The sequence below is a fragment of the Callospermophilus lateralis genome, chromosome X (genome assembly GCF_048772815.1).
Source record: "Callospermophilus lateralis isolate mCalLat2 chromosome X, mCalLat2.hap1, whole genome shotgun sequence".
Classification (NCBI taxonomy): Eukaryota; Metazoa; Chordata; class Mammalia; order Rodentia; family Sciuridae; genus Callospermophilus; species Callospermophilus lateralis.
This window is the reverse complement of record NC_135325.1, coordinates 124,053,709-124,066,677: the sequence shown is the minus strand read 5'-3', so window position 1 is coordinate 124,066,677 and position 12,969 is coordinate 124,053,709. Positions and strand designations below refer to the sequence as shown.

The following is a 12,969-nucleotide window of genomic DNA, read 5'->3' as shown; positions in this document are numbered from 1 at the left end:
TTGTTTCCAAATTAAGACAGTGTTTATATTAACCAAAAGGCACAAATGTATTTTTATTAGTGTACTATAGTTATACGTAATATTATAGTTAATTTTGACATAATTATACATGCATGAAATATAATTTGTTCCAATATCATTCCCCAGTACTTTCCCTTACCCTCTTCTCCTCCCTTTCCCTATTCCTTTTCCTCTACTCTCTACTGATCTTTCTGCTATTTATATGTGTTTGTTTTAAAATTAATACCTTGTGAATATATATAAATGTGAGATTCACTGTGGTATATTCATATATGTACATAGGAAAGCTGGGTCAGATTCATTCCACTTTTCTGCCCTTATCCCATAGCTCTTCCCTCCCCCTCAATCCCCTTTCTCTACTCCATCTTCATGGGTCACCTTCTTTTTCTTTATTTTCTTCTTTTGCTCTAGCTTCTGCATATGAGAAAATATATGACTCTTTAATTTCTGATTCTGTCTTATTTCACTTAGAATTATTTTCTCCATTTCCATCCATTTACCAGCAAATGTCATAGCTTCATTATTATTTATGACTGAGTAATACCATATTTTCCTTATCCATTCATCTATCAACAGGTACCAAGATAGGCTCTATAGGTTGGCAATTGTGAATTGTGCTGCTATAAACATTGATGTGGCTGCATTCCTATAGTATATTGATTTTAGATCTTCTGGATATATACTGAGGAATGGGATAGCTGAGTCATAATGTGGTTCCCTTCCTAAATTTTGAGGAATCTCCATACTGCTTTACAGTGCACTAATTTGTAGTCCCATCAACAGTGTATGAATGTACCTTTTCCCCCACATCTTCACCAACATTTATTATTAGTAGTATAGAACCAAAATTTTTAATGTTTTTTATGATCATTATTGACATGCAAGTTGTTAAATAAGAAATAGCAAGTTTTTAAGTGTTTAAAAGAGCCTGGTTGTATATGGAAGAAACTCAGAAGTATAACTAAGAAGAACAAATTAAACTAAATAAATAGGGCTGGAGTTGTGACTCAGTGGTAGAGCACTTGCTTAGCACATGTGAGGCACTGGGTTCCATCCTCAGCACCACATAAAGAAAAAATAAGTAAACAAAATAAAGGTATTGTGTCCATCTACAACTAAAAATATAAAAATAAATAAATAAATAGAAGTTGAAATATGTGAGAGATCCTCTTTGAATAGTATTTCAATAACCACCTTTGGAACTAGTAAGTTAAATAGAACTACCAGAGTCGCAAGTCTTAAATATCAGTTTAAGGATTTATTTTACTTCCCAAACTTGTTATTTATTGTAAGAACATTCTCTTGGTTTGTATACAGTATACTATTTATGTGTGTGAATATATATATATATATATATATATATATATATATATATATATATATATATATATATACCATAAGTATATACTTATACTCTATGTATAATGTATAAGTATATAGTACACTATGTATATGGTTTTATTTATATTTAATTTTCAAGAATGATTTACTGTCAGCAACATATAGGTATAGTAGCACACACTTATTAAGCCAAGTCAACTGATAAGATTGTGACAACTTAAGTACAATGTACTCCTGTCCTTTATTCTGTTGTTTTTTGGTTAAGATTGTCCTTTTCCATCTCCTAAAAGTGGCCTCATCTTGTGAGTATCATCTATGTTATGAATACTTCTTTAACATTCAACTTTGAGCAGGAACAATAGTGCTTATTTCTGGTTTCATTTAACACTTGCTTTTGTTTCACTAGTGCACACATTTCTTAAGCTCAAACTTCCACTGTAACTGTTGTACACTTTCCCCTTCAATGGACTGTGGGCTCCTTAATTGTGGTTACTGTGCCTTTTTATCCTTTGTTTACCAGTATAGGGTCAGGCTTCAAGTAGAGATTCAATCAAGTATCTTTCAATTTGTTCTCATTTTTGTCCTTCTCCCACCCCCTTTCTTTGTTCCATCTTTTTATTTTTATTTTTTAATTTTTGGTGCTGGGATGGAACCCAAGACTTTGTGCACTCTAAGCATGTGTTCTGCCATTGAACTAAACCATCAGCTCTCAATTGTTTTTTTTTTTAATTTTTTCCCTTTACTTCTCTCCCTTCATTAGTTCATGCCTTTCCTGCTTTGATCTCCATATTATGAAAAGATAATATTTTTTTAATACAAAATGATTCTGTTCCCATATATTATTGGCAAAGAAATTGATATTCTTTTCTGCATAAAGCAATTTGCCATTCTGGGCCCGGTGAAGCTTCTGAGACACTGTTAGATGCACAATATAATTTCACACCTGAAATAGGGCCTGCTAGGATTTTGAGGGTTAATGTTCAGGAATGTCTGCTCCAGGTACTCAGCCTCAGTTAGAAAATCCAGTAAGAATTTTTTTTTTCCTTAAGAGTGAGAAAAAAATCTTCCTTCACTTATCCTTTCCTTGAACAAATCTGCTGTAGTTTTCACATTGTCGAAAGTTGTGTAGCCAGGTATGGTGTTGCATGACTATAATCCCAGCTGCTCAGGAGACTGAGGCAGGAGTATAGAAAGTTTAAAACCAGCCTCAGCAAGTTAGCAAGGCCTAAACAACTTAGAGAGACCCTGACTCTAAATAAAATATAAAAAGGGCTAAGGAGGTGGCTCCGTGGTTGCCCTGGGTTCAATCCCTAGAACCAACCAACTAACAAAATCTTGGATAGATTAGTTGGAAGACTGTATTTCTCTTTAAATAGAGAGTGTTGTAACCACCAGAATAGCAAAGATAAGAAGACATATACAGCTGGTTCTTTGCTTAGGGGTACAGGGCACTCCAGCATAGGTACAAGATGAAAGGCACTAGGAAAAAAATTAGAAGACAACATCTTGTGAAATCACATTTCACTAATAGCACTGTGACAATCTCACATAATATCAGAAAATATTTTAGGCAATGGTATGGAAACATTCCTGAGAAGATTTTCCTTTCTTCTTCATGATAATGGTTTAAAGAGCTACAATTCCAGGTGGGAGTCCTAGGTACACAATGGGCCTCAAAGGATGCTTTGTTTTCAAGGTTGAATCAAAAGAGATTATAGCCATGTATAGGAGGAAGTCTCTTGGCCAGATGTTACAAATTGGGACTGCATCTGTAATGTGTTTGATCTAAATATGTGTTAGTTACTTTTAAAATTATTTGCCAAGATTTGAAATTTAAGATATTGTCTCATAAAATTCCAGATATGTTTATCATTTCATGAAATCAGAATGTCTGACAACACTGGGTTTAAATCTTACGTGGCTGCAATTGACTAAGGCTGGTTAGTCCTGTCCTTTGTAGATGTGCAAATGCTTGCCCAGGACACATAATCCTGACCATCACTTTTTCCTTCTCCCTGCAAACAGGCTCCAATATTAGTTGCTATTAATCAACTTACTTGCATTCTCATTTTATTTATGATTAAAATCTTCCAGTGAATTTAAGAGGAAATAGTTTTTGTGTCTATACTTATCATTAAAAAAAAAAACACAGACTGAGGTGGCTATGTTTCAAAACAGATGGGAGAGTTTGCATTTCCTTATAGGAATGGAAAATATTTCTACATCTTTACTGTGCATACAAAGTATACTTTTGCTGAAGGGATAAAACTTCAAATATTATAATTATTCCATCCATTATAGAAAACTACAATTGATATACGGAAATCCCTCCTTATCTAATCTAGGGGGATATGTTCCAAGACTTCCAATCCTTGAATCCGTGGATAGTACCAAACTCTATCTAGGTATAGAATTTTTCCTATACATACATATATATGATAAAGTTTGATTTATAAGCATGGCATGGTAACAGGTTAGCAATAATAAAGAATAATAAAGTAGAACAATTCTGTAAATATACTTACTGAATAAAGATTATATAATTATGCTTTTTCGAGGCTGGGATTGTGGCTCAGTGGCAGAGCGCTTGCCTAGCATGTGTGAAGCCCTGGCTTTGATCCTCAGCACCACATAAAAATAAATAAATAAAATAAAGTTATTGTGTTCAACTACAACTAAAAAATAAATATAAAAAATGTGTTTTCTCTCTCTCAAAATATCTTATTGTACTGTACTCATCCTTCTCCTTCTTGTGATGATGTGAAATGATGCAATGCCTACATGATGAGATGATATGAGGTGAGTGTTAGGCTACTATATAAGGGTTATTTAAGCACAAGTACTACAATATCACAATAGTTAATTCAATAATCAAAATGGTTACCAAGTGACTAATGGGTAGGTAGCATTCACAGCCCATATACAATGGACAAAGGGATGATTCATGCCCCAGGCAGAAAGAAGTGGAATAGCATGAGATTTCATTATGTTATTCAGAACACCAAGTAGGTTAAAACTTATGCATTGTTTATTTCTGTGATTTTCCTTCAATATTTTTGGACTGCATTAATTGAAGGTAACTGAAACCTTGGAAAGCAAAAGCACAGGTAGGGGGGAACTACTGCATAGAAAAGATGTACAATAAAAATATTAATTTAAAGAACAGACTGAAAGTTCAACAAGTTTTGTATTTGAATGTATACCCTAGGTTTTGCTGCTGGGAAATGCAGTCATGTCATCAGCAATAAGTTTTCTCAGGCATCAAAATATTTTACAGATGAAAAAATTATAAAAATATCTCTATAGCACAACAGAAATTATGTATAAAAGTAGGAGTATTGTTGGTGCATTAAAGAAATGACTGAGATCATATATAGGGCAAGTTATTTTGAAAAGTTAAATTTCTTGTGACATTTTATTTCAGCTTATGACAGCACAAATATAAAAAATGCCTTAGAATTATACATACATTTTTTCATGATGTCAATGAGAATTTTAAAGTGAATGAAGAAGTTTTTGGATGGCATTCTTTTAAGCAAATCAGTGAAAGGTTTTCTTAGCTATATTGAAAAAGCTCCTAAAAAGTATAATGTACATGCATACCCATGTTTATAGCAGCACAATTTACAAATAGCCAAACTATAGAACCAGCCTAGGTGTCCATCAATGATGAATGTGTAAAGAAAATATGGTATATATCCACAATGGGGTTTTATTCAGCTACACAAAAGAATGAAATTATGGCATTTGCAGGAAAATGCATGGAACAGGGCCATTGTGTTAAGTGAAATGATTCAAACTCAGAAAGTTAAGGATTGTATGTTTTATCTCACATACAGAGACTAGAGAGGAAGAAATAAATCAAAAATGGGGTAGATCTCTTAAAAATCAAAGGGAGATCAGTGGAGAAAAGGGGGAAAGGGGTGGGGGGTAAGGAGGTGGGGAGGAATGCTGTGGAGTGATATTGGCTAAATTATATTGTTATATTTTGTGCATGTACAAATATGTAAAAACAAATACCATCACTATATACAACAATACTGCACCAATTAAAAATGGGAGGAAAAAAGCCTAAGTAAAAAAAAAGTATAATATAAACAGATCGTAGACTTGTTATGAAATATGCATCCAGTGTTGCCGAGTTTTTCAGGGACCCAGAATTTACATTTGTTCATGGTTAGATTCACATCTGATTTGTGGCAAAATATTCCAATAGACCACGTTATGAACATAGCAGTTGCCACCAGGAGCTGAAAACACTTCCCTTCACTAACTTGAACAACACACAGCTCAAAGCTTGTAGGAAAAGGGTGAACAGTGTGAATAATTTCCATTTTTGAACCTAAGTGCCTGAGATAGGCAGGGCAAAGAAATTCACTGAGCAAAAAGGTCAATTGTGTCTGGAAAGGAATCAACTCATTCCTTTAAGATGCTGACATTTCCCTTACCTACACCCCTTTTAAGGTTAATCTGTATAAAATCTGTAGTTGACATTGGAATTCCAGATAAAACATTAACACCCTCATGAAGAAGAAAAGATTTCAGTTTTCTGATTTGCACATCAAAATGGTAATAAATAAGTTATGAAAGAAAATTGTGATCATTAATTCTTGGTATTTCAAGTTTGGATTTTTATTTTAATCTAAAATATCAGTAGTATGATTTTTTTTGCTTCATCTCATATTATCACCCATAGTGAATAAAAGAAAACTTTATTACTTTTCTGGCAATGTATTTTTCTTAGAACTAGTGTGATTCACTCATTCAAAGTAGCTTTTCTGGCTCCCATAGACATTTGAGTTTGTAATGTCTGCATGAGATAACATTTTAGTCATCCCTCTCCCTGTCCCTACATTCTACCCTAAAAGAGAAGGAGACTGGTTATCAGTCTAGAAGGCTGTGAGTCATTGAAGGAAGAGACTATTTTGGGTTCATTACTATGAATATGGCATGCACTATAGTAATCATTCAATGAGTGTTGGATGGATGGATGAATTCAGTTAAGGACAGAACACATACCCAGAACTCTTTGGGGGTACAAGATATATTTAAATCTCATACAATATCAGTATCATAAATAATCATTTTCCTTTCCCTTCAACTTCATCTTGACTCTTCTCTGTCTTAGATGCCTACACAACAGCTGAAGTGGTTTATTCTTGGACTCTTGGGAAGAACAAATCTGTGGAAGTGGCACAGGATGGTTCTCGCTTGAATCAGTATGACCTATTGGGCCATGTTGTTGGGACAGAGATAATTCGGTCAAGTACAGGTATTTACTTATTTTATTTAAAAAACATTTGCATAACATATATCACATGCCAAACACTGTTGTAAGTGTTTATAATATTTATTCTTCAAAACAATGTCATAACAAAGGAAACTGAGAGATAAAAAACTTCAGTGATTTGCCCCATGTCAGAGCTGTGTAATAGTAGAGCCCAAATCTAAACCCAGGCAGATTGACTCTTCAGTCCCTCTTTTTAAAATATTTTTTCAGTTGCAGGTAGACACAATCCGTTTATTTTATTTATTTATTTATTTTTATGTGGTGCTGAGGATCGAACCCAGGGCTGCACACGTGCTAGGCAAGTGCTCTACCACTGAGCTGCAACCCAACCTCTCTTAAGTTCCTCTTAACCATAGTGTCCTGTTGCTTTTGTGGGGGGAGGGAAAAACGTCAAGGGAGTATGGTAGAAGAGACAACAAACAAAGGCAAACAAAGTGTTGGGAAAGCTGAGGTAGTGAGTTAATAACCCCAGTATAGGTCAGGCACACAGCCAAGAGGTCCAGGGAGTAGCCATGGAATTATTTTCCTAAGGGATCACCCACTTCAAAAAAAAATGTTATTTGCAAAAATCTACCAGATTTTTTTTTAAAGAGAGAGAGAGAGAGAGAATTTTTTAATATTTATTTTTTAGTTTTCGGCGGACACAAGATCTTTGTATGTGGTGCTGAGGATTGAACTCAGGCTGCACGCATGCCAGGTGAACACGCTACCGCTTGAGCCACATCCCCAGCCCCTACCAGATCTTTTTAATTGCTAGTTTTTGCATTTTAACAAATGGAACTGGAGACTTGTTCTGTAGCCTTAAGATTTTCCCATTTGTAAACTGGCCTGTTCTAGTGACCCAAGGAAGGAAATACCATGAAATCCCAATTAATGTTAAAGTGTTTGGCAAAATGGAATATATTCTGAAGCCCAATTATCACATAATATTTTTGCTGTGAAAAGATGGGAGCTTTCAACATTAATTTTTCAAGCAGCCCTTGTCTCTGTGAATCCCCAGTTATAAATAAAGTAGTGTATTTTGTACTTTTGTTTCATTATCTGACCATAAGCTGTGATCTCATGATGTCATAGCATGTCATGTTCTCTGCTCTCCATTTTCCCTCAACCCCAGGGCCAGGGCAGGGTACCTAAAAAAGGTGCCATTTCAAATGTATTTGAGAGACAAAATGGATTTAGAAATCTAGAAGTAGGTGTGGGAAAGGCTATTCTTTCCCACACAGGCTAGAGGTAAGAGAAACCATGTTGTAATGTGGCACAGCACAGCACAAAACAGCTGGGTGCAGCACAACCAGCAAGGCCTTTGATGAGGGCCTGCCCAGGGCTGCTGATATTTCCACCCCCAGGCAGAGTACTTCATCCATCAGTCCACTCTCCTCACTTCCCAGTCCCTCCTCTGCACTGCCCAACTGGCATCAACTTTTAAGATCAGTTGTTTGCTATCCACACAGCCTCAGATGCCACTTCATTTATTAAAACCACTGATCCACCTTTATCACATGGACAGTACACATTCATGATAGGAAAGTTAAAATTAAAACTACACAGAGGAGCCAATATTGGAAACTAAAATACAGTCAACCCTCCATGTCTCTGGGGTTTATATCTGCTATATTGAATCAAGTACAGATAAAAGTATTTGAAAAAAAATTATATCTGCCCTGAACATGTATAGACATTTTACTTTTCATTATTTGCTAAAGAATTCAGGACAAGAATTATGAATATAGCATTTACATTATATCAGATATAAGGAAGCTAGAAATGAGGTAAAGCACAGGGGAAGACATGCACAGGTTCTATGCAAATAATATGCAGTTTTATATGAGGGACTTGAGCAGTCAGGGATATAGAGGTATAACTGCACTCTTTAATTCCACTTTCTAGGAAAAAGTCTTCTTAGAAGATTTTTGTACATCAACTGGTTATCATACATTTTGATATTTAAGAAGATTCTCTTTGTATTTTTCAAAAACATGCTTTATATAAGTGGATCCATACCCTTGATACTGTTTTATATGCTGCTTTTAAATTAGTTTTATATTTTAAACATGTTTTCATGTTAGTAGATGTAATGGCCCAAATATACACAAAATTTAGTAACAGTATATTGACAATTAGAATGAAGTTTTGGTTATTTCAAATAAAAAATAAAATGCTCTCTTACAAGGCCAGAGAATTCTTGATAATGATGTGATATGTGTTGTTGTCAATGGGAAGTGTAGTGTTTCAGTTTGAAAATTAGCAAAATAACATCTTCACTGTTAGTGGCCTTATGTATACAGATCATAATCTAACCAATTATCTACTATTATACTCTGCGTTTTCATGCTCTGAATAATACTCAAAGACCCTCTTTTTCCATATATCATTTTGCTCCTATGTAATTCTCTTCCTAGCATACAGACAGAAAATTGAGATTGCTATTTCAGAAAGTAGACACGTTTTTTAAAATTTAATACATATTGACAAACTCTGACTCTGAAAGGTTAAACAATTCATACTCCCATTATCAGTGTATGAGCATGCTGCTTCCCCCTTACCTTGGCAACATGGATATTATGGATTGAATTATGTCCCTCCAAAATATATGTTGAAGTTTAAGCCCCAATACCTCAAAATGTGACCTTATTTGGAAACAGAGTCATTGAAGATGTAACTGGTTAGGATAAGATCATTCTGCAATAAGGTGGCTTTCTAATCCAATATGACTGGAGTCCTTATGAAAATGGGAAATCTGGACACAGAAACACACAAAACACTATGTAAACACAAAGGCAGTAATAGGGTGGATGCTTTTCCAAGTTGAGAAATGCTAAACATTGCTAGCAAACAACAAAACTAGCAAGAACCAAGTAAGGATTCCCCTATGGGTTTTAGATGGATCCTGTCACTGCTGACACCTTGATTTCAGATTTTTTTAAACCCATGAACATAGTGGTGAAATTGATAATGATAAAATTTTGAGCATATGATATGTTCCAAGCACTGCCCTGAGGACAGTATTTTCACTCATTTATACCTTTAACAACACTCTGAGGTGGCAGTATTATTATTCCATGTTGAAAGATGATGATATCATAGCTCTAATTGTTTTAACAACTTATGCTTTACTTTTGGTGGCTCCTTTCATAGTTGTAAATAGTATGCTATTCCTTAACTTTATCCCTTTAAACATTAAACATAGATTCCCTACTCTGAAGTATGCGAGTTCATAACTCACTTCAATTACTCCTTACCTTTCCTCTCCTGCACCAGTTTCATTCTAAGTCTTGGTAGCTGGATATAATAGTCACTATATTCCCTGTTCTATCAAAGTTTCTGTTGTATCCTCATCTCTTTCTTGTTTCCTACACCTACCAACTAAATTTTGCTTTCACTGTCAAAACATATTAAAATATACATTTATTTCTTGTGGTAGGCAGAATAATGACCCTCCAAAAATGTACACATCCTCATTCCAGAACCTGTGAACATATAAATTTATAAGGCAAGGGAGATTAAGGTTGCAGATGGAATTAAAATTTCTTATCAACTGCTTTTGAAATAGAGTATTCCAGATTATCTAGGTAGGTCCAATACAAGCACAAAAGGTCCTTATCAAGAGGAGACAGAAAGACCAGAGTCAGAGAGCAAATGACTTAGAAGATACTTTGCTGCAGGCTTTAAAGATGAAAAATGGGGCCACAAGCAAGGAAAGGGTAGCCTCTTCCCTAAAACCACCAGAAAAGAATGCAGCTCCACCAACAGTGTATAAAAACAGCATTAATATATACAATTCTAGTGTCATTTAAAAAGTTTAATTATAAACTTTGATTTTCACAGAATCCCATTTTAGACTTCTGATCTTCAGAGATATAAGAACATAAATTTGTTGAAATACCAATGAGAAACTAATACAGTTCTATACCCATAATTAATCATTTTACACTTACTCTATAGATTAATTTTAAAATTTGAAAACTAGCAATGGGACTTTGTATCAGTATGACTGTAAACATTGTCTTTTGGGGGAATTAACTTATTTCTTTGGAGCCTATCATCCACTTTAATTTTCCTATTTCTCTATAGTTTCTTTTGGCTAGGAGAATAAATATTTTATATATTCATTGTGAATGTGGAGGTAGGGTACATTAACTCTTCTATGTATAGACCTTCAGATAATGACTGTGTTTTTCACCTGTTTTTGAGACACTTTCCTAGTTGTTCCAACAGTCTTGAGGCCTGCATCCTCTCTGGGTACTGCCTGCCAGCCAGCCTCTCCAGTTGGCAGCGCCCCATCTGTTTCCCATCCACGCCCAGGTCTGCTTGTCTGCTGGTTTCCTCCGTGGGCACTTTCTGCATTCAAAGTTTTGTTAAGCTCTTTCACTTCCTGTTGTTATCTTTCTCATGGGATTGTACTGTTTTACTGTCTTTGCTGTTGGTTAATGGAATCTTAAGAAGAAGAGGAGTAAACATAAATGTATGTGCTCAGTATGGTATTATGAACAGAAAACTCTAGTTTTTTTAACCTATATTTTTAGTACTTTGTTTCCATTTTAAAAAAATTTACAGAGCAAAAACATTTGGAATTCCTTTTGGTTTGCACCAAGGTAAATTACCCTCTAGTAAATAATCTCATTTTTTCTCAGTGATTTCGGATGCTGGATTTAAAGCTGGGTGCAGTGGTGCATCCCTGTAATCCCACAGCTCAGGAGGCTAAGGCAGGAGGATCCTGAGTTTGAGGCAAGCTTCAGCAACTTAGTGAAGCCCTGAACAATTTAGTGAGACCCTGTCTCAAAGTAAAAGAGCTGGGGATATAACTCAGTGGTAGAGTACTCCTAGGTTCAATACCTACACCAAAAATGACAACGGATTTATCATGTACTAAATCTACATACATGCACATGTATGCACAAATACACGTATGTCCATATAGGTCCATGTCTGGACTTATTTTTCCATCCCTCCTCCTCCTCCTCCTCCTCCTCCTCTTCCTCTTCCTCTTCCTCCTTCTCTGAGAAATAATTCCAGATTGTAGTATACTATGCAAGCACTCTACTGCTTAGTTACACTCCCAGCTCATATTTAATCTTTTTTCATTGCTGTCTATTTTGTCTCTGTATTGCATTATTTTAGTTAATATAGATAAATGCTTTTAAATTAGTGTATGCATATGTCTATACACATGTACAAACTATATATATATATTATATATATATATATATAGTTTGTAAATATTATATATATATATATATAATATTTCTAGGAATATGAACAAGGAACTATTAACTGTAATAACATAGAGGAAAAAGAATAAGATGGGTAGTTTAGGAACAAATGTGGGTGGAAGTCTTTGTTTCACTATAGGAACCATATCAGTATTATTACTTTTCCATATATTAATATTATTTTCATTGTCACTACAAATTATGAACATTCCCTTCTGAATCCCAGATATGTTCCTCTATGCAAGGTCTAGCATATGAATGGGAGGCTCTGCCAAAGCAAAGATATTCTGTTTGGTATGACTGGCTTTCTCTCTAAATGCTCAGTATGAAGTAGCTGTAAGCAGACTTTTTGTTCCAGACTCAAATATGTGTGAAATAAGCATATGAAATTCTTCAAAATCTGCCATTAGTTGTGGACAATATTTTCTATTTTCAGCATTAATTCTATTTTCCCTCATTTAGCAAATTATTGTATTAATTTGATAGAAGGATAGTTTGGATACATGATGTTATCTTTCCATCTTTTCTAGAAATTTGATCATTTGTTAGAGTAATAGTTTGATTGTTATCATCTTGGTGTATGTCATCTCCAGATATGTAGCATGGGAGAGACTGAAAAATACACAAAGACAGATCATAGAAATGTAAATAAAAAGAACACAAGGCCAGATAAAGACCAAGGAACAGAGATAGAAAGAAGAAGAAATACCAAAAACAGATTTTAAAAAAATATATTCACTGAAGTTGTATAATGAGTTAATCCTCTTGTGTATTTTGCAACCTTAAAAATTAGTCAAATTGAGAATATGTTTCACACTGTATCTTAAAATATTTCACATTTAACACAGATGGAGCTTAATAGGCTGGAGTACAAAGGCAAGGGAGAAATTCCCCAAACCACTTAAAGGGTCATCCTTCATAATAACAAATACAGAGAGAGGCAGCAATAGAGAAAAGGAAAGAGGGAATATGACAGTCCACTTCAGAAAGTTGTATTCAGTTATGTAAATCATTAATTTACAACTATTCTGCATTTCTGATCCATAGATAATAACTAATTTGTGAATACATATGCATTATGTTTTATATGGTACCCTTGAATATTTC

At 34.6% G+C, this 12,969-nt stretch overlaps 1 protein-coding gene across 1 annotated transcript in view; it reads left to right on the top strand.

Annotated features, from left to right (window-relative positions):
* Positions 1-12,969, top strand: part of Gabra3 (gamma-aminobutyric acid type A receptor subunit alpha3) — a 128,248-nt gene that overhangs the window by 94,771 nt on the left and 20,508 nt on the right. The window contains exon 6 of the mRNA XM_077106779.1: positions 6,491-6,634. Coding sequence (XP_076962894.1) covers positions 6,491-6,634 — 144 coding nt within the window. The remainder of the gene's footprint in view (positions 1-6,490; positions 6,635-12,969) is intronic.